The sequence below is a fragment of the Bufo bufo genome, chromosome 6 (assembly GCF_905171765.1).
Source record: "Bufo bufo chromosome 6, aBufBuf1.1, whole genome shotgun sequence".
Classification (NCBI taxonomy): Eukaryota; Metazoa; Chordata; class Amphibia; order Anura; family Bufonidae; genus Bufo; species Bufo bufo.
The window spans coordinates 76,394,288-76,417,068 of NC_053394.1; the positions used below are offsets into that span (position 1 = coordinate 76,394,288).

Below are 22,781 nucleotides of genomic sequence, written 5' to 3' on the forward strand. Positions count from 1 at the left end.
GCTTACACTGCTGGGGCTCCTATCGGAGGAGCAGGGGAGAGGGGATCCTGTGGCCACTGCCACCAATGAGTAATACTGGGTAGGGGGGAGGGGCGCACTGCGCCACCAATGTTTTTACTATTGGCCGGGATTGTGGTGGGGGGCGCACTGCGCCACCAATGATTAATACTGGGGGGCGCACTGCGCCACCAATGAAGAGGAGTCTTTCATTCATTCATATACAGGAGGCGGGAGCTGGCTGCAGAATCACATAGCCGGCTCCCGACCTCTATGAGCGGTGGCTGCGATCCGCGGCACCTGAGGAGTTAACTACCGCGGACCGCAGCTGCCGTTCATAGAGGTCGGGAGCCGGCTATGTGATTCTGCAGTCAGCTCCCGCCTCCTGTATATGAATGAATGAAAGGCTTATCTTCATTGGTGGCGCAGCGGCCACAGCCCCTCCCCTCCTCTTGTCTCCTCTCCTGCTATTGGCGGCAGCGGCAGCACAGGGGGAGGAGACACTGCTTCCTTCTCCCCTGTGCTGCGGAGGGAACACAGAACGCGCTGAGAGCAGCGCGTTCTGTGTTCCCCATACGTTATCGGTATATCGGCAAAATAGATGCCGATACCGATAACGTTCAAAATCCTTAATATCGGCCGATAATATCGGCCAAACCGATAATCGGTCGATCCCTAATTATAACTAATGAAAGGTATTTGGGAATATATTTATCATAAAATAATATTTAAGTATTTTAATTTTCTTAACTCCCAGAGATCCCCTTTAAACACTTATTTAAAGCCACATTCTTATTAGTAAGGGTACTTTCACACCAGCGTCGCTGGATTCCGGCAGACAGTTCTGTCGCCGGATCCGGCAATCTGTATAAGCCAACGAATACCATTTGTAGACGGATCCGGATGCAGATCCGTCTCACAAATGTATTGCAATACCGGATCCGTCTCTCCGGTTGTCATCCAGAAAAAAGGATCCAGTATTTATCTTTTTCACATTTTTAAAAGGTCTGCACACCGCAAAACTGGATCCATTTTTCCGGAACACTTAGGGCCAGATGCGGCATTAATGCACTTAAATGTAAAATAATGCCAGCAAGTGTTCCGGAATTTTGGACGGAGAAAATACTGCAGCATGCTGTGGTATTTTCTCCGTCCAAAAACCGTACAGTGATTGAACTGAAGATATCCTGATGCATCCTGAACGGATTGCTCTCCATTCAGAATGCATTAGGATAAAACTGATCCGTTTTTTTCCAGTATTGAGCCCCCTAGGACAGAACTCAGTGCCGGAAAAGAAAAACGCTAGTGTGAAAGTACCCTAAGATATGATAAGTGTGTAGCAGGTCAGAAATGAGAGATGAGGAGCAGTCAGCTGAGCTGCCTGACAGAACACAGTGAAAACACAGAGCAGCTACTAGAGAATCTCAAGGCTGTACAGAGAAAGGGGCTCATAATTTTTAATAAAGACCAACTGAAAAAATAAATTTTTAGCTCAAAACTAGTACAATGCAATAATAGTTTTAATTTTTTTTTTTCCCAAAGCTGTCCATAGCCTTTAATTTTCTGCTTTCTGTACTTAGTAGTCAAGGCTGAGGGCACACGAGTACCATGCAGCTAAAAGGGACACTTCAAACTCATGACCAGATGAAATATATGACATCCAAAGAACAAGCGACTGCTGATTCTTCGGGGGATCAGCAGCAGCTTTTACACAGGACAATTATCTGGAATTAGCGTCTCTACAAATACTCATCCCTGATAATTAAGGAATAAATATTAGCCTGATGATCGATCTGGGTAAAAAAAACTTTAAAGGGAAAGTCCAGCATTTCAACAATGATTGCCAATCCTCAGGGTATTCCAGGATTTTGATATTAAAAGGGGATATCCAACCACTGAAATGCCCCCAATATGCCCGGGTCCCTTACACACAATGTACTTCCCTCCATCCCCGGCACCCGCGTTGCATCTGAAACCCGCGCGGCATCTCCTCGTCACACGGATGAAAATATTCGGTGTCGGGGGTAGGGTTGCTGCGGGTATCGAATTTTCGATATCCAATCAATACTTTTGTCCGGTATCGACCTCGATACCAGGATTTGACAATTTTCGATATTAGGCTGCGCAATAGCGAAGCCTAGTATCACAGCATGGAGCGCGATGCTGTCAGCATGCTCCGTGTTCTCCTCAGCAGCACATGGGAGAAGGAGTCACTCTCTCCCTCCCCCCTGTGCTGTTGCTGCCACCAATGAGGAGAGAGGGGGCGAAGGAGGGGCGGGGGCACTGCGCCACCAATGAAAGTTAATTAGGACCTTTCATCGGTCCGAACATTGTAAAGTAACCATCAGGCTGTGTAGAGCGGCGCCCCGGGATCTCCCAGCACTTACTAGTATTCCGGGGCGCCGCTCCGTTAGCCCGCTGTGTCCCTCTGTATTTTCGGTCTCTTGGTAAAACTGGGAGGAGCCTTCCCTTTTTTCTCCCTGAGCTCTATGCCACAATTGGACAGCACTACAGCCAGGGAGAAGGAACGCCCAGGGAGAAAAAGGGCAGACTCCTCCCAGTTTTACCAAGAGACCGAAAATACCGAGGGACACAGCGGGCTAACGGAGCGGCGCCCCGGAATAATAGTAAGTGCAGGGAGATCCCAGGGCGCCGCTCTATGTAGCCTGGTAACTTAAAGTCCGGACCCATGAAAGGTCCTCTAACTTTTAATACAGGAGGCAGGTGCCAGCAGCAGAATCACATAGTCGGCACCCTGCCTCTGACCTGAGGGGTTAACTGCCGCTGATCTGCTGCCGACACCCGCCTCCTGTATTAAAGGTTAATTATCATTAGTGGCGCAGTGTGCCCCCCCTCCTCCTCAGTATTAAAATCATTGGTGGCAGTGGCCACAGGGTCCCCTCCCCTTCTCATTGGTGGCAGTGGCAGCTTCTGATCGGAGCCCCAGCAGCGTAATCCTGGGGCTCCGATCGGTTACCATGGCAGCCAGGATGCTACTGAAGCCCTGGCTGCCATGGTAACATCCCTGATGCTGTGTGCACAGAGAAGCAGGGAGAGTGTGAGGTCCTATTCACCCTAAGGTCCATTCACACGTCCGTAAGTGTTCTGCGGATCCGCAAAACACGGACACCGGCAATGTGCATTCCACAATTTCTCATCGCCGGCGCTATAATAGAAAATGCCTAATTTTTCTGTCAACTGCGGACAAGAATAGGACATGTTCTATTTTTTGGCGGAAACGGAAGCACGGATGCGGAAGTGCGGATCCACAAATGCGGATGCGGACAGCACATTCCGGCCCCATTGAAAATTTATGGGTCTGCACCCGTTCTGCAAAATTGCGGAACGGATGCGGACTTATTTTGCGGACGTGTGAATGGACCCTAATAGAGATCTATCAGGGTGAATAGGACAAGGGATTAAAAGATCCCAGGTTCTAGCCCCTAAGGGGGAAAATAGTTATTAAATAAAAAGTTTAAAAAAAAACAAACACCAAAATATAAAGCATAAATCACCCCCTTTCCCAATTTTACATATAAAATATAAATAAATAAACCTATCACATATTGCCACATCCAAAGAGTCCAAACTATAAAAAAAAAAAATAATCTATGCGGTGAACAGAAAAATATCTAAATAAAAACTGCGCGATTCCCCATTTTTTAAAATGCGGAATGCACGTTGCTTTTTTGGTGTTTTATTTTTTTCACGTGGTATCGAATGGTATTGAGTATCGCAATACTTTTTTATGGTATCGAAACCGATTAAAAAATTTGGTATCGCAACAACTTTAGTCGGGGGGCGTTCAGCCAATAGCAGCAGGCAGTGACAAGGACAAGCCTCCCTAGTGTCACCCGCGATGCTTGGTATGCTTGCTCCCGTTACCGCCTGCTATTGGCTGCCCCCCCCCAATGCCGGATGTTTTCATTCGCACAACGGGGAGATGCAGCGGCGGCCGCGCAGGCTTCAGAAGCGACGCGGGTGCTAGGAAGGGGAGCCAGATAAATGCATATGCAGGGATCTCAAGTCTCCCGGAGGTTCAGGGAGTCTCCCGCTATTAGATAGCGGCTCCATGACACCCGCATGTGAGACAATATAACCCGGAAAGGTTCACTGATAGCAGAGCAGAGAGATAAGAGAAGTGACAGGACAGAGAGTTTAGATTACAGGTTGAATTAACCCTTTAGGGTCAAATTGGCTTCTCAAGGAGATATATATGTTAAAGGCATCCCTTTTTCTGTCTCATTCAGTAGCTATAGAACTATTGAGAGAGATGGTTTTTTTTTTAAATACATTTACACATTTAACCCTCCATTTTAATTATATTATTATCCCCAGTGTTAAATTCACACCCCCTGGATGCTTGTTTTTTTCCTACAGTGGGGTAGATAATTACACACAGGGTTTTAAAGAATAAACTTCCTGACTCAGACCAAGAGCCGACTCAGCGAGTCAGCAAGTGAATCGAAGCATCCGCGCATGCGCATTGCGCAACCTAAGCTTCGGTTCACTTGCATCTTGTCAGCTCAGAGAATGAACCGAAGATTAGATTCATGAATCGGTTCATGTGAAAGATCCGAACTTCCCATCTCTAGTTTACTCGCAGTAAACCTTTCCGGCAACCTGTAGCAGTGTCCCCTTCTCGGCGCGTGCGCACAGTGCAAGAAGAAGCCGATGCCAGCAGTCCGCAACAGCGCATCAGGCTGAGCCTGTGCGCACGCGCGGGATCTCAGAGCGGGGGGAGGGAGGGAGAGGTGCCACTGAGAAGTAGAAGGCGGCGCTGGGCACGAACGGCGATGCGTGCGGCCGGGCACCATGCATCCACAGACCTCCCCTGCTTGGGCACCTTAATTCAATGATTGACAGGTTAGTAAAACCTGTTTTTCCGCAGAATAAAGCCACAAATAGCTTTTATAAGGCCACCTTAGAAATCTGAATGCTACCTGGACATGAGCAGATGTTTAGCTCACAGGGCTTATAGGTGGTGACAGAATCCCTTTAATCATATACAGAAATATGATAATTTGGGGCAGGGTAATGAGCCCAGTCCTCCACACCATAGAGCAAAGTGTGCAGGTACTGCATATGTCTGGAAAATGTAATAAAAAGTTTGTGAAAGAAAAAAAAAAGAAGAAAACCTCCCTGAAATGAGTTTTTGTAGGTTGGGATGTCTGCATATGGGGGGCATTTAATGGGTCGAATAACCCCTTTAATGGCCGATACTTGGCACCTCCCCCAATCCTCTCTTACCTTCCACCGCACAAAAGACGGACCTGGTAATTGCAGAGCTCAAGGGAAGAACAAGGTAACAGAGGATCGGCGGGGGTGCTGAATGTCTGCCATTAATATCTAAATCCTGGAGTACCCCTTTAAGGATCTGCAGCACTGAGGCTCTATGGTGACAATACTGCCGACCAGTGATGATGGCCTGTGCTGGTGTGAGCACAGACCATACAGAAAGGAGTCCACATCCAGTGAATAGCCACCTGCTCATGACAAGTAATAACACAATCCTAAACTGCAGGAAACTCCTCTGACTTCAAGTGGAGACATTCCCACTGATTCACAGAATCTGCACGAAGTTACACCATGCGACATAAATCGCATGCCAAAAGTCGCCGTGTAGTCGGGATCATTCTGGTGGCCCGCACACCCTCAATGACAGGACCGACCTGCAGCAGGACTAGGAAACCTGTCAGCCGCTTCTGGCACCGGCCGAACTCCCCGACTGAGTGAAATGCCTCATCTACGTCCATCTAATAGAATGATGCTGCAGCGACGAATCACATGACGACAGGCACCGGAGCCTCTGACGTCAACGTGTTATAGGGTGACGTGTCTACTTCGCAATCCATGTGCCACATCCGGAAATCTGCCGTGCGGCTCAAGCCTCGCTTTCACTACGTGCCGTATTCTCCCTGAGAGGATTGGCAGCTGATGTCACAGCTTCTCCTTCATCTGATTGGCTGGAAGTTGGGGGCGTGTCACACCAATGTGCTTAAATAACGTGTTACCATGCCTACAGAGCCAGTCACTAAGTGACTAAGTGGCTATGGGGCAGGGGCAGGGGCAGGGGCAGGGGCAGGGGCAGGGGCAGGGGCAGGGTGGGAGGGAGGGAGGGAGGGAGGGATAAGATAATATTTGGCTGTTATTTACTATACTGTATGACTGTCATATAATCAGGCAGAATAGAAGAATTCCCACTACTGACACAAAGAGCTGCCCATGAAGGGCTCCATATTGAGCAGAGGTGGCTCCTTCTGGTAAAATTCACAATGCATAGACCCCCACCCCTGCCAATTACCCATGTGGAAATACCAATGAATCTGCCAGCAGATTTGCAGCTTTGAAACTGTCTGAACTGAAGACATCTGTGTTGGTCCCATGTTCCTATGTGGCCGCATAACTGAGAAAATTTATGTTTATATTATATGCAAATGAGCCTCTAGGAGCAACGGAGGCGTAGCCATTACACCTAGAGGCTCCGCTCTCTCTGCAACTGCCACACCTTCTACACTCTGACAGGGTCAGCTGTGATGAATTTTTTACTACCTGCCCCTGTTAATCAAAGTGGAAAGGGCGTGGCAGTTGCAGAGAGAGCAGTGCCTCTAGGTGTAACGGCAACGCCCCCTTTGCTCCTAGAGGCTCATTTGCATCAATTAAACCATCATTTTTCTCAGCAATGCGGGCACATATGAATATGGGACCAACACAGATGCCTTCAGCTGCCAAGCGCACATGTAACAGGTCAGCCGGTGTCATAGGTACAAATCTGCTGACAGATGCCCTTTAACCGCCTCCGGACTGCCTAACGCAGGATTGCGTTCCGGAGGTGGTCGATTCATTCCTCCTGGACGCGCCAGCGCGTCATCTCGCGAGAGGCGAGATTTCCTGTGAACGCGCGCACACAGTCGCGCGCATTCACAGGAACCGAAGGTAAACGAGTGGATCTGCAGCCTGCCAGCGGCGATCGTTCGCTGGCAGGCTGTAGATGCGATTTTTTTAACCCCTTAAAGGTATATTAGACGCTGTTTTGATAACAGCGTCTAATATACCTGCTACCTGGTCCTCTGGTGGTCCCTTTTGCTTGGATCGACCACCAGAGGACACAAGCAGCACTGTAAGTAGCACCAATCACCACTACACTAAAACCCCCCCCCGCTGTCACTTATTAACCCCTGATCACAACATATAGACTCCCTGATCACCCCCCTGTCATTGATCACCCCCCTGTAAGGCTCCATTCAGACGTCAGTATGTGTTTTGCGGATCCGCAAAACACATACGGACGTCTGAATGGAGCCTTACAGGGGGGGTGATCACCCCATATAGACTCCCTGATCACCCCCCTGTCATTGATCACCCCCCTGTAAGGCTCCATTCAGACGTCCGTATGTGTTTTGCGGATCCGCGGATCCGCAAAACAGGGACACCGCGGATCCGCAAAACACGGACACCGGCAATGTGCTTTCTGCATTTTGCGGATCCGCACATTGCCAGAACTATATAGAAAATGCCTTTTCTTGTCCGCAATTGTCACAAGTTAGTGGAAAGGGAGACTGTGAGAAAAAAATAAATAATTTCCGCTAACTTGTGCCAAAAAAAAAAAATTCTATGAACTCACCATGCCCCTCACGGAATACCTTGGTGTGTCTTCTTTCCAAAATGGGGTCACATGTGGGGTATTTATACTGCCCTGGCATTTTAGGGGCCCTAAAGCGTGAGAAGTATGGAATCCAAATGTCTAAAAATACCCTCCTAAAAGGAATTTGGGCCCCTTTGCGCACCTAGGCTGCAAAAAAGTGTCACACATGTGGTATCGCCGTACTCAGGAGAAGTTGAGCAATGCGTTTTGGGGTGTCTTTTTACATATACCCATGCTGGGTGAGAGAAATATCTCTCTATAATGACAACTTTGTATAATAAAATGGGAAAAGTTGACTTTTAGAGAGATATTTCTCTCACCTAGCATGGGTATATGTAAAAATACACCCCAAAACACATTTCCCTACTTCTCCTGAGTACGGTGTCACAAGTTAGTGGAATATGAGACTTTGTAAGGGGAAAAAAAAAACCATAATTTTCCGCTAACTTGTGCCAAAAAAATAATAATTCTAGGAACTCGCCATGCCCCTCACGGAATACCTTGGGGTGTCTTCTTTCCAAAATGGGGTCACTTGTGGGGTAGTTATACTGCCCTGGCATTTTAGGGGCCCTAATGCGTGAGAAGTAGTTTGAAATCCAAATGTGTTAAAAATGCCCAGTGAAATCCTAAAGGTGCTCTTTAGAATTTGGGCCCCTTTTCCCACCTAGGCTGCAATAAAGTGTCACACATGTGGTATCGCCGTACTCAGGAGAAGTAGGGCAATGTGTTTTGGGGTGTCTTTTTACATATACCCATGCTGGGTGAGATAAATATCTCAGTCAAATGACAACTTTGTATAAAAAAAATGGGAAAAGTTGTCTTTTAGAGAGATATTTCTCTCACCCAGCATAGGTATATGTAAAAAGACACCCAAAAACGCATTGCCCAACTTCTCCTGAGTACGGCGATACCACATGTGTGACACTTTTTTGCAGCCTAGGTGGGCAAAGGGGCCGAAATTCTAAAGAGCACCTTTAGGATTTCACAGGACATTTTTTACACATTTGAATTTCAAACTGCTTCTCACGCATTAGGGCCCCTAAAATGCCAGGTCAGTATAACTACCCCACAAGTGACCCCATTTTGGAAAGAAGACACCCCAAGGTATTTTGTGATGGGCATAGTGAGTTCATGGAAGTTTTTATTTTTTGTCACAAGTTAGTGGAATATGAGACTTTGTAATAAAAAAAAAAAGAAAATCATCATTTTCCACTAACTTGTGACAAAAAATAAAAAGTTCTATGAACTCACTATGCCCATCAGCGAATACCTTAGGGTGTCTACTTTCCGAAATGGGGTCATTTGTGGGGTGTTTGTACTGTCTGGGCATTGTAGAACCTCAGGAAACATGACAGGTGCTCAGAAAGTCAGAGCTGCTTCAAAATGCGGAAATTCACATTTTTGTACCATAGTTTGTAAACGCTATAACTTTTACCCAAACCAATAAACATACACTTATTGCATTTTTTTATTTCTGAAAGACATGTAGAACAATAAATTTAGAGAAAAATTTATATAGAAATGTAGGTTTTAAAAAAAAAAAAATTACAACTGAAAGTGAAAAATGTCTTTTTTTTTTGCAAAAATTTCGGTAAATTTCGATTAATAACAAAAAAAGTAAAAATGTCAGCAGCAATGAAATACCACCAAATAAAAGCTCTATTAGTGAGAAGAAAAGGAGGTAAAATTCATTTGGGTGGTAAGTTGTATGACCGAGCAATAAACCATGAAAGTAGTGTAGGTCAGAAGTGTAAAAAGTGGCCTGTTCATTAACCACCTCAGCCCCCAGTGCTTAAACACCCTGAAAGACCAGGCCACTTTTTACACTTCTGCACTACACTACTTTCACCGTTTATTGCTCGGTCATGCAACTTACCACCCAAATGAATTTTACCTCCTTTTCTTCTCACTAATAGAGCTTTCATTTGGTGGTATTTCATTGCTGCTGACATTTTTACTTTTTTTGTTATTAATCGAAATTTAACGATTTTTTTGCAAAAAAATGACATTTTTCACTTTCAGTTGTAAAATTTTGCAAAAAAAAACGACATCCATATAGAAATTTTGCTCTAAATTTATAGTTCTACATGTCTTTGATAAAAAAAAAATGTTTGGGTAAAAAAAAAAATGGTTTGGGTAAAAGTTATAGCGTTTACAAACTATGGTACAAAAATGTGAATTTCCGCTTTTTGAAGCAGCTCTGACTTTCTGAGCACCTGTCATGTTTCCTGAGGTTCTACAATGCCCAGACAGTACAAACACCCCACAAATGACCCCATTTCTGAAAGTACACACCCTAAGGTATTCGCTGATGGGCATAGTGAGTTCATAGAACTTTTTATTTTTTGTCACAAGTTAGCGGAAAATGATGATTTTTTTATTTATTTATTTTTTTCTTACAAAGTCTCATATTCCACTAACTTGTGACAAAAAATAAAAAGTTCTATGAACTCACTATGCCCATCAGCGAATACCTTGGGGTCTCTTCTTTCCAAAATGGGGTCACTTGTGGGGTAGTTATACTGCCCTGGCATTCTAGGGGCCCAAATGTGTGGTAAGGAGTTTGAAATCAAATTCTGTAAAAAATGACCTGTGAAATCCGAAAGGTGCTCTTTGGAATATGGGCCCATATTCCAAAGAGCACCTTTCGGATTTCACTCCTCATTTTTTCCTGAATTTGATTTCAAACTCCTTACCACACATTTGGGCCCCTAGAATACCAGGGCAGTATAACTACCCCACAAGTGACCCCATTTTGGAAAGAAGACACCCCAAGGTATTCCGTGAGGGGCATGGCGAGTTCCTCGAATTATTTATTTTTTGTCACAAGTTAGTGGAAAATGATGATTTTTTTTTTTTTTTTTTTTTCATACAAAGTCTCATATTCCACAAACTTGTGACAAAAAATAAAAACTTCCATGAACTCACTATGCCCATCAGCGAATACCTTGGGGTCTCTTCTTTCCAAAATGGGGTCACTTGTGGGGTAGTTATACTGCCCTGGCATTCTAGGGGCCCAAATGTGTGGTAAGTAGGTAAATGACCTGTGATATCCGAAAGGTGCTCTTTGGAATGTGGGCCCCTTTGCCCACCTAGGCTGCAAAAAAGTGTCACACATCTGGTATCTCTGTATTCAGGAGAAGTTGAGGAATGTGTTTTGGGGTGTCTTTTTACATATACCCATGCTGGGTGAGATAAATATCTTGGTCAAATGCCAACTTTGTATAAAAAAATGGGAAAAGTTGTCTTTTGCCAAGATATTTCTCTCACCCAGCATGGGTATATGTAAAATGACACCCCAAAACACATTCCCCAACTTCTCCCGATTACGGAGATACCAGATGTGTGACACTTTTTTGCAGCCTAGGTGGGCAAAGGGGCCCATATTCAAAAGAGCACCTTTCGGATTTCACAGGTCATTTTTTACAGAATTTGATTTCAAACTCCTTACCACACATTTGGGCCCCTAGAATGCCAGGGCAGTATAACTACCCCACAAGTGACCCCATTTTGGAAAGAAGAGACCCCAAGGTATTCGCTGATGGGCATAGTGAGTTCATGGAACTTTTTATTTTTTGTCACAAGTTAGTGGAATATGAGACTTTGTATGAAAAAAAAAATAAAAAAAAAATAAGCATTTTCCACTAACTTGTGACAAAAAATAAAAAATTCTAGGAACTCGCCATGCCCCTCACGGAATACCTTGGGGTGTCTTCTTTCCAAAATGGGGTCACTTGTGGGGTAGTTATACTGCCCTGGCATTTTCCAGGGGCCCTAATGTGTGGTAAGTAGGTAAATGACCTGTGAAATCCTAAAGGTGCTCTTTGGAATATGGGCCCCTTTGCCCACCTAGGCTGCAAAAAAGTGTCACACATGTGGTATCGCCGTATTCAGGAGAAGTTGGGGAATGTGTTTTGGGGTGTCATTTTACATATACCCATGCTGGGTGAGAGAAATATCTTGGCAAAAGACAACTTTTCCCATTTTTTTATACAAAGTTGGCATTTGACCAAGATATTTCTCTCACCCAGCATGGGTATATGTAAAATGACACCCCAAAACACATTCCCCAACTTCTCCTGAGTACGGCGATACCAGATGTGTGACACTTTTTTGCAGCCTAGATGCGCAAAGGTGCCCAAATTCCTTTTAGGAGGGCATTTTTAGACATTTGGATACCAGACTTCTTCTCACGCTTTGGGGCCCCTAGAATGCCAGGGCAGTATAAATACCCCACATGTGACCCCATTTTGGAAAGAAGACACCCCAAGGTATTCAATGAGGGGCATGGCGAGTTCATAGAATTTTTTTTTTTTTGGCACAAGTTAGCGGAAATTGATATTTTTAATTTTTTTCTCACAAAGTCTCCCGTTCCGCTAACTTGGGACAACAATTTCAATCTTTCATGGACTCAATATGCCCCTCACGGAATACCTGGGGGTGTCTTCTTTCCGAAATGGGGTCACATGTGGGGTATTTATACTGCCCTGGCATTCTAGGGGCCCTAAAGCGTGAGAAGAAGTCTGGAATATAAATGTCTAAAAAATTTTACGCATTTGGATTCCGTGAGGGGTATGGTGAGTTCATGTGAGATTTTATTTTTTGACACAAGTTAGTGGAATATGAGACTTTGTAAGAAAAAAATAAATAAATTCCGCTAACTTGGGCCAAAAAAATATCTGAATGGAGCCTTACAGAGGGGTGATCAATGACAGGGGGGTGATCAATGACAGGGGGGTGATCAATGACAGGGGGGTTGATCAATGACAGGGGGGTTGATCAATGACAGGGGGGTGATCAATGACAGGGGGGTGATCAGGGAGTCTATATGGGGTGATAACCACAGTCATTGATCACGCCCGTGTAAGGCTTCATTCAGACGTCCGGATGCGTTTTGCGGATCCGATCCATCTATCAGTGCATCCGTAAAAATCATGCGGACATCTGAATGGAGCTTTACAGGGGGGTAATCAATGACAGGGGGGTAATCAATGACAGGGGGGTGATCAGGGAGTCTATATGGGGTGATCACCACAGTCATTGATCATGCCCCTGTAAGGCTTCATTCAGACGTCCGGATGCGTTTTGCGGATCCGATCCATCTATCAGTGCATCCGTAAAAATCATGCGGACGTCTGAATGGAGCTTTACAGGGGGGTAATCAATGACAGGGGGGTGATCAGGGAGTCTATATGGGGTGATCACCACAGTCATTGATCACGCCCCTGTAAGGCTTCATTCAGACGTCCGGATGCGTTTTGCGGATCCGATCCATCTATCAGTGCATCCGTAAAAATCATGCGGACGTCTGAATGGAGCTTTACAGGGGGGTAATTAATGACAGGGGGGTAATCAATGACAGGGGGGTGATCAGGGAGTCTATATGGGGTGATCACCACAGTCATTGATCATGCCCCTGTAAGGCTTCATTCAGACGTCCGGATGCGTTTTGCGGATCGGATCCATCTATCAGTGCATCCGTAAAAATCATGCGGACGTCTGAATGGAGCTTTACAGGGGGGTGATCAGGGAGTCTATATGGGGTGATCACCACAGTCATTGATCATGCCCCTGTAAGGCTTCATTCAGACGTCCGGATGCGTTTTGCGGATCCGATCCATCTATCAGTGGATCCGTAAAAATCATGCGGACGTCTGAATGGAGCTTTACAGGGGGGTAATCAATGACAGGGGGGTGATCAGGGAGTCTATATGGGGTGATCACCACAGTCATTGATCACGCCCCTGTAAGGCTTCATTCAGACGTCCGGATGCGTTTTGCGGATCCGATCCATCTATCAGTGGATCCGTAAAAATCATGCGGACGTCTGAATGGAGCTTTACAGGGGGTTGATCAATGACAGGGGGGTAATCAATGACAGGGGGGTGATCAGGGAGTCTATATGGGGTGATTAGGGGTGATCAGGGGCTAATAAGGGGTTAATAAGTGACGGGGGGGGGTGTAGTGTAGTGTAGTGGTGCTTGGTGCTACTTTACTGAGCTACCTGTGTCCTCTGGTGGTCGATCCAAACAAAGGGGACCACCAGAGGACCAGGTAGCAGGTATATTAGACGCTGTTATCAAAACAGCGTCTAATATACCTGTTAGGGGTTAAAAAAAACACATCTCCAGCCTGCCAGCGAACGATCGCCGCTGGCAGGCTGGAGATCAACTCTCTTACCTTCCGTTCCTGTGAGCGCGCGCGCCTGTGTGCGCGCGTTCACAGGAAGTCTCGCGTCTCGCGAGATGACGCGTATATGCGTGACTGTGCGCAGGGCTGCCACCTCCGGAACGCGATCCTGCGTTAGGCGGTCCGGAGGTGGTTAAGGGTGTTTGAGCTAGGGGAGCTGAGGTGATTAAAATGTGGAAGTGGGATGGCGGATGATTTGAATTTGGGGTATATTATTATATTTTTAAACCTTTATTTAAAGGGATTCTGTCACCAAGTTTTAGGCTATAGAGCTGCGGACATGCACGGCTAGATCGCCGCTAGCATGTCTGCAATATATCTGTCCTATAGGGCTGTGTGCTTTTAATTTCTTTAAAAAAGGATTTTATAGATATGTAAATTAGTCTTGTATGTGTCCAAGGGGCTGTACTAACCTTCCTGGAGCCCAGCCGTGCCCAGCCACGCCCGCCTGTGAAGGAGCCCAGCACCGCCTATGTCCTCCGAATCTCCTCCTTTCATCAACTATAGATTGGCGTAATCTCGCGATGCGGAGCTCGCGCATGCGCAGTGCCAGTATAGTGTTCTTTCCCTGTGCTGGCATCAGCCTCAGGGAAAGAACTGCGCATGCGCGAGCTCACGGCAATCTATAGTTGATGAAAGGAGGAGATTCGGAGGACATAGGCAGTGCTGGGCTCCTTCACAGGCGGGCGTGGCTGGGCACGGCTGGGCTCCAGGAAGGTTAGTACAGCCCCTTGGACACATACAACACTCATTTACAGATCTATAAAATCCTTTTTTAAAGAAATTAAAAGCACACAGCCCTATAGGACAGATATATTGCGGACATGCTAGTGGCGATCTAGCCGTGCATGTCCGAAGCTCTATAGCCCAAAACCTGGTGACAGAATCCTTTTAACTTTTACTTTATTTTTAGTCCCCATTAGATAAATTGAACCTAAAATTATTTAGTTGCTTGTAGAATTTGCTGTAATATATCGGTATCACAGCGTACGGTGAGGGAACGGATCACCTAATACACCCTAACTGGAGCAGTAACATAACTGTATAGGCCTTCACAAGGCGCCAGCTTCCATGAAAACTGGTCGGCACAGGGGCCTCATGAAACAGTATAGAGGCAGCCCCCTCTGTCTAACCGCTCAGATTTTACTGTCTCTATTGACCTCGGAATCTGAGGGGTTAAATGAGCAGGATGAGAGTTATCTCCTGATCCCAGTCACTGTAGGAGGGTGTCAGCTCCTGAGCCCAATCTATATACCCCTTCAGCCATCAAGAAGTACATGTACGTCATATGTTAAAAAAAGGGACAACTCTCTGAATTTCCTTCAGTGGCCCAGCCAGAGCCCTGACTTCAACCCAATGGAACATATCTGGAGAGACCTGAAAATGGCTGTCCACCAATGGTCCCCATCCAACCTGACACAGCTTGAAAGTATCTGCAGAGAAGAATGACAAAGATTTGTAACAGGGTTGATGTTCCTGGAGGGATACACCAAATGGAAAAGGATTTAGGAAAACTAGAGGAATGGTCAGAACTCTGGCAACTAAAATTTAATGTTGATAAGTGCAAAATAATGCACCTGGGGCGTAAAAACCCAAGAGCAGAATATAAAATCAGTGATACAGTCCTAACCTCAGTATCTGAGGAAAGGGATTTAGGGGTCATTATTTCAGAAGACTTAAAGGTAGGCAGACAATGTCACAGAGCAGCAGGAAATGCTAGCAGAATGCTTGGGTGTATAGGGAGAGGCATTACCAGTAGAAAGAGGGAGGTGCTCATGTCGCTCTACAGAGCACTAGTGAGACCTCATTTGGAGTATTGTGCTCAGTACTGAAGACCATATCTCCAGAAGGATATTGATACTTTGGAGAGAGTTCAGAGAAGAGCTACTAAACTAGTACATGGATTGCAGGATAAAACTTACCATGAAAGATTAAAGGACCTTAACATGTATAGCTTGGAAGAAAGAAGAGACAGAGGGGATATGATAGAAACTTTTAAATGCATAAAGGGAATCAACAAGGTAAAAGAGGAGAGAATATTTAAAAGAAGAAAAACTGCTACAAGAGGACATCGTTTTAAATTAGAGGGGCAAAGGTTTAAAAGTAAAACCAGGAAGTATTACTTTACTGAGAGAGTAGTGGATGCATGGAATAGCCTTCCTGCAGACGTGGTAGCTGCAAATACAGTGGAGTTGAAGCATGCATGGGATAGGCATAAGGCCATCCTTCATATAAGATAGGGCCAGGGGCTATCCATAGTATTTAGTATATTGGGCAGACTAGATGGGCCAAATGGTTCTTATCTGCCGACACATTCTATGTTTCTATGAGTCAGGTGACTATGTTGAGAACAGTAATTGGCTGCAGCAGTAAATATAACAATAATAGATAATGTGGTTCCAGCTCTCCTCATAAGTAAAAACAAATCTTTATTATTAAAGAGTAATTGTCATATTTTTTTATTTGCTAGTTTATTAGAGCTAGTCTGTCAATGATTGTCAAAAGATCTGTAAATTCCTTATAATAACAGCTTTCATTAATGTTCTCTGTCCCTTTCCATTGCTCCTTTTAAAGACTGTTGCTAGGGCTTGTCTTTCTCCAGCTAAGAAGACAGATAGACAGAGGGGCGGTCCTTCACACTGCATGCCTGCTTTAGGCTTTAGAGTGAGGAGGCGTATCTCTCAGTAATCCAATCTGATTGGCTGCCAGGAAGCTGGGGGCTACAGCAAGTGTGTATCGGAAGGGAGGGAAAGCAGTTTTGCCCTCAGAGAACTGGCAGAGGAACCATCTTCAGAAAGTTCTCATATTGTAAATGTTTAAACAGCCTTAACTAAGGGAAAAACTCAAGAAAAACAGTGGTATGTGAAGAAACGAAAGATTGCTTTATGCATCTGTCAGTAACATATGCTAAATTGATTTTTTGGATGAAAACATGACAGTTACCCTTTAAACATGTTAAAAGGTTGTAGAAACAAGATAGAGCGCACTCCGTCCGCCATTCGTGGCCCTTAACTATGGCTGCAGTGTTGCATCTAACATATCATATCAGCACATCAGGAACGGATCAGCACCCATGAGAATGCTGCTGGAGAAAGGGCTGAGTATACCATGATTTTTTTTTACAAGCAACTGTAGGTCTTGGACAACCCCTTTAAGACATCCTCCTGAATAGTCCTAGCATAGAATAAGCCTGACCGAAAAGAAATTTAAAAGGTTTTTTTATCGGCAAATAGTGTATGTTGCAAATGAAGTTGTGTGCACTTTTAAAAGGGTTGTCCAAGATAAATAAAAAATATCAGACAAGCCCTTCAAAGGGGCACACAACTTTATTTTGTATAAACACTTGTGCTGGACAAACCTTTTAATCCTAAAGGGGTTGACCAGCATTAGAAAATGTATTTTTTTTCTGGTATTCCTGGCAGTTCAGCTCCATTGAAGTGAACGAGGCTGAGCTGTAATACCACACAGAACCTATAGAGAGGTTTGGTGCTGTTTTTGCAAGAAAGTAGCCATCTTTTTCTAGTCCTGGGAAACCCATTTAATAATAAAACAAACACAGCAATACAAGTGTCCTACTTTGCCAAAAAGACTGTTGTCTCTTTAAGTGCAACTGCAATTATATCCCCCAGGTTTACAGAAAACGCCGGCTTCCACAGTGACAGCAGCGAAATAAACTTCCTCTATTCCAGATCCTGCTGCTTCAAGCACCACTTCAGTCTGCCTCATTATCACACCTGCGTGCCTATACCAATGATTGTAAAGAGCTTTAACTTATTCACGCCAAGATGTGTGGAACTTCTCAGGGTGTGTTTACATGTAATACCATCACAGACCTTCATCCTATAGTTACAATAAATGGCGCTCCTTATCAGGCACAAGTATTCAAGTCGACAGGAGCCACTTATATATCACAACACTTCTGTCCTCACTGATGCTCTTGATACTGATCGCCCATCTCTTGTAACTCATCCTTAAAAAGGCAACTCAAGATTACCAAACCTCCCTGTTTAACCCCTTCAGGACCCTGCCATTTTTCACCTTAAGGACCAGGCCATTTTTTCCAAATCTGACATGTGTCACTTTATGTGTTGATAACTTAAAAACGCTTTTACTTATCCAAGCCATTCTGAGATAGTGTTCTCGTCTCCTATTCTACTTCATGACAGTTGTACATTTGAGTCAAAATATTTCATTTTTATTCATAAAAAAATACCAAATCAACCAAAAATTTGGAAAAATTGCAATTTTCAAAATTTACATTTATCTGCTTTTTAAAGTAGATAGTGATACCTCCTAAAATAGTTATTACTTTACATTCCCCATATGTCTACTTCATGTTTGGATCATTTTGTAAATGACATTTTCTTTTTTTAGGACGTTAGAAGGCTTAGAAGTTTAGAAGCAAATCTTAAATGTTTTAAGAAAATATCCAAAACCAAATTTTTAAAGGGGTTCTCAAGGAATTTATAAAATGAAAATACTTAAATATTACTCTATTGTAAATATATTCCCATATACCTTTCATGATTTATAATGGCTCATTTTGTTTAAGGAGCAGTCATTAGGACAAACAAAATGGCCGCTGTCCTATTAATACACACAAAACCTGTCCTATTCACACAGGAGGACAAGTTACTTCCAAGCACTGAGGTAAAAAGCTGCCTCATCCTCCTTTCTGCACCACTTGTCAGGGATTATGATCCTGAATACAAATTATAAGAACTTTAACTGAATCTCTGTGTGAATGGAGTTCATGAGGAGACATGAAGTACAGAGAGGACAGACAGGACAGACTGTGATAATAAAGACTGCATACAAGTGCTGCTGCCCATTATCCACATCACCCCCACCCTCCTATCTACTTCATGCCTCCTCATGCACTCTATTTCTACAGCGATTTAGCTGCAGATCATATTAAACTGTATGCAGGATCATAGAAGAAGATGAGGCAGCTCTTTGGCTCACTGCTCTGAAGTAACATATCCTTCTGTGTGATGAGAACATGTTTTCCATGTACTAATAGGACGGCAGCCATTTTATTTCTCCTGATGATTGATCCTTACATAATAGAAACCACCCATAAATGGCCCCATTTTAGAAACTACACCCCTCAAGGTATTCAAAACTGATTTTACAAACTTTGTTAACCCTTTAGGTGTTCCACAAGAATTAAAGTAAAATGTAGATGACATTTCGGAATTTCACTTTTTTGGCAGATTTTAAATTTGAATCAAATTTTTTCCGCTAACAAAGCAAGGGTTAACAGCCAAACAAAGCTCAATATTTATTACCCTGATTCTGTAGTTTACAGAAAAACCCAATTTGTGATTGTAAACTGCTGTACGGGCACACGGCAGGACGCAGAAGGAAAGAAGCGTCATGTGGTTTTTGGAGGGCAGATTTCACTGGGATAATTTTAAGTTGTCACGTCACATTTGAAGACTCCCTGATGCACCCCTAGAGTAAAAACTAAAAAAGTGACCCCATTTTGGAAACTACGGGATAAGGTGGCAGTTTGTTGGTACTATTTTAGGGTACGTATAATTTTTGGTTGCTCTATATTACACTTTTTGTTAGGCAAGGTAACAAAAAATAGCTATTTTGGAACTGTTTTTAATTTTTGTTTTTTACAATGTTCACCTGACAGGTTAGATCATGTGCTACTTTTATAGAGCAGGTTGTGACGGAGCGCAACAATACAAACTATGACTACTTTTTTTGGTTATTTGTTTCAGTTTTACAAAATTAAGCATTTTTGAAAAAAAAATGTGTTTTTTTTGTGTCTCCATATTCTGAAAGTGACACGCTACGATGTGGGAGGGAAACCCACACCAAATATAGGAGGCCTGTAAACTAAGGAAATGAGCAGGTCACCTCCTAGAGAAACCATAATCCAAGTCCTGACTGACTGCAAGTATGAACTGACACCAGAGGTAGCTGAGTTCATACACAGGAACCTAGAGTCTTAACTCACCCTGTAAGACCCTGGTACTAATGTTAGGACAAGAGACAACCTCTTCCTCCAAACGGTAGGACGAACATGAGTCTCCCTCAGGCCTAAACACAAATGGCAGGGAAAAGAGCAACACAAGAAAACCCAAACAATAAAACTGGAAGGAGTAACTTAACTTCAAATGGCTATGGAAGCACAGGAACTCCGCCGAGATTCAAACACCAGCAATCCACAAGACTGAAGCTATAAACCGCACAGCATGGTGGGAGAAGCCACAATAAATAGGGAAGGTAAAATGACCACATAAGCAACACCTGAGGCAAGGGGTGTGACCATTACCAGAAACAATACAGACAAGAATCAAACCACAAGGAACCTGTCAGATCAAACCACGTGTTGCCAGTCTCACTGATCTCCTGGCACCTGTCATAGGAACGTCCGTGACAGTACCCCCCCCCCCCTTTTGCGGGTGACCTCCAGGCACCCAGGACCGACCTTATCCGGTTGAGTCTTGTGAAAAGCTTTCACCAAACGACTGCTATTCACGTCAGATGCTGGTACCCACATCTTCTCCTCTGGTCCATAACCCTTCCAGTGAACAAGATACTGAAAAGATCTACGGAGAACTCGAGAGTCAATTATCTTGGCGATCTGAAACCCCAGGACGATAAGTGACAATGAAATTGAATCTGGTGAAAAACAAAGACCGTCTGCCTCGGGTTCAGTCGTTTAGCCGATTCCAGGTTAACGCCAGATTTTTGTGATCTGTGAACACAGTGATCGGATGAATGGCCCCTTCCAACCAATGACGCCACTCCTCAAAAGCCAACCTAATGGCCAGCAACTCTCTGTTACCCACATCGTAATTTATTTTTTAGAGAAAAATGGACATAGGCGCCATTTACCCGGTAACGGGCCATGCGATAAGACTGCTCCTACCCCCACCTCGGAGGCGTCAACCTCCACAATGAAAGGCTGTGAAACATCCGGCTGCACCAATATAGGGACAGAAGCAAAACACTCCTTAACCACAGAAAAGGCTTGCAATGCCGAATCGGACCATACTGTCACGGTCCCTCCTCTGAAAGAGAGGTGAGAAGATCGGATAGACTTGCTGCACGTGAGGCTATCTGACAGTTAGTATATGGCCCATATACTAACTTTGAAGGAGAAGATAGATTGGCCGCACAGCCTAAATCTGTGGAACTGTTTTGGGCAGGAAAGCCATGCTTGCGGTCGGCCAAATGTGACTTCCATGGAATTCGGGGACCCCTGCTCGGATCTGGGTGGTTTTTGTATATGTTGTTCTCCCAGAGCAGAGCTATCCATGGATGTATAAATTATGGGGATATGTGGGGGGTTTTAATGTTTTTTTTAATGTTTTGGGGAAAATGTGTGTTTTCTGCCTGTGAGTGATTAAGTTAGCCCATTATGCTTGGTAATTGTGTCACAGGCAGAGCCTATTGTATTTTGTTGATTGCGTCACAGGCAGAGGGGGGGGGGGGGGAATGTGTACAATTGCTGGGAAGGGTTCAATACTTTAAATGCATGTGATTGGCTAATGTATAAACTGTCGCAGTCTTCCACAAGGTCCCCAGTGGGAGTGTCCCTTGCTTGAAGACCTGCATAAAAGGATGACATGTAGCCCCATTAAAGAGTTTCTGTTTTATCCTCAACATAGAGCCTCGTCGGGGAAAGGCTGTATCTACACTGGGGATTGCTATACGCTGTATACTCCCCTGGCTATAATCACTGAGCTCTTTTAAGAGCTTGTTCTTGCATCGCTCTCTGATGGAAGAGAGGTTCATCCACTGGAGCCTTGTAGGTCCAGGGTGGGGTAGGAGACGGCGAGACCCCAACCAAGCTGTGGCGGTTCGTGGGGTCTGCAGTGCTTACGGTGTCAAGTAGAGTGCTTGGAGCCCTCGGGAAGCACTAGAAACATCCATCAACTGAGGTACCCAGTCGGGGTGCCAGGAGATCCGTTACACTTGCCAATCGATGGTTGGATCATTCTTGCTTAACCACGGTAAACCCAAAACCAACAGAGCAGAAAGACCTTCCCTCACAAAACACGAGATGATGAACTCTTAATGAAAGTCAACCAGTCTTAATCGGATCTCATGCACCATCTGAGACAAACACTTCTGAGTTAGAGGTGCAGAATCAATGGCAAAAATTGAAATGTTCTTCTCTAATGCACTCGGTGACAACCCATGCATACAGACGAACTGATCATCATTCAGATTCACCCCTGCCACACTGATAAACACCTCAATCCCCACAGTCTTGGACTCTAGCGCCACCTCGGCAGTCAGGAGAAATCGGGTACTACACAATACAAATACACTATGATATAATTTCTATGTTAGAAAGTATATTATAAGTTTATCACACCCCTCTATATCACACCTATCGATATCACACCTATACCAGTCCTTAAAAGGACTTTTGTGGCCCTATTAGCTAGCATTTGGTGTCCCTAACAGTCTGTCCCTGCTCCAAAATGCAACCTCTCCCTACACTGGCAAAACACATAATGTAAAATGTCTGCCAAATTGGGTTCTGTTTTAGGGTTGGGGATGTGTCCATGTGCTGAAACGTCTCAATTGGCTGTCCTGTCGCACCTGATGGATGTGTCATGGGTCAAAGTTCGGCCCTATGCAAAAAAATATGGCACGTGTGAATATCGCCATATGTTCGCATGTTTGGCTAATCGCGAACGAGCAACATTCGCCGCGAAACGACCGCCGGGCGAACCGCAAAGCCATCTCTAGTGATGAAGTTTTTACTTCCTGGCCCTGTCAATCAAAGTGCAGAGGGTATGAGAGTTTCAGAGAGAGCTGAGCCTCTAGGTGTATTGACAAATTATCTGAATGTGGTTGTTCACATTTCCCATTTTTTTCAATCTGGCCCAGACCCCTTTGTGTCTGCATAGTTTACTGCCCAACATATTGGGGGCATCCTCCCTACAATCACTTCTCTTCTGTCACCTCCAAT

At 44.5% G+C, this 22,781-nt stretch overlaps 1 protein-coding gene across 2 annotated transcripts in view; it reads right to left on the reverse strand.

Moving 5' to 3' along the window:
* LOC121003899 (solute carrier family 22 member 15-like) overlaps positions 1-6,057 on the reverse strand; it is a 298,912-nt gene extending 292,855 nt beyond the window's left edge. Inside the window, exon 1 of one of the 2 annotated variants that reach the window (XM_040435841.1) lies at positions 5,670-6,057. In XM_040435841.1, the coding sequence (XP_040291775.1) occupies positions 5,670-5,753 (84 nt within the window). In that variant the 5' untranslated portion in view covers positions 5,754-6,057. The remainder of the gene's footprint in view (positions 1-5,669) is intronic. The other variant, XM_040435839.1, reaches the window with a different exon arrangement.
* Positions 6,058-22,781: the final 16,724 nt, after the last annotated feature.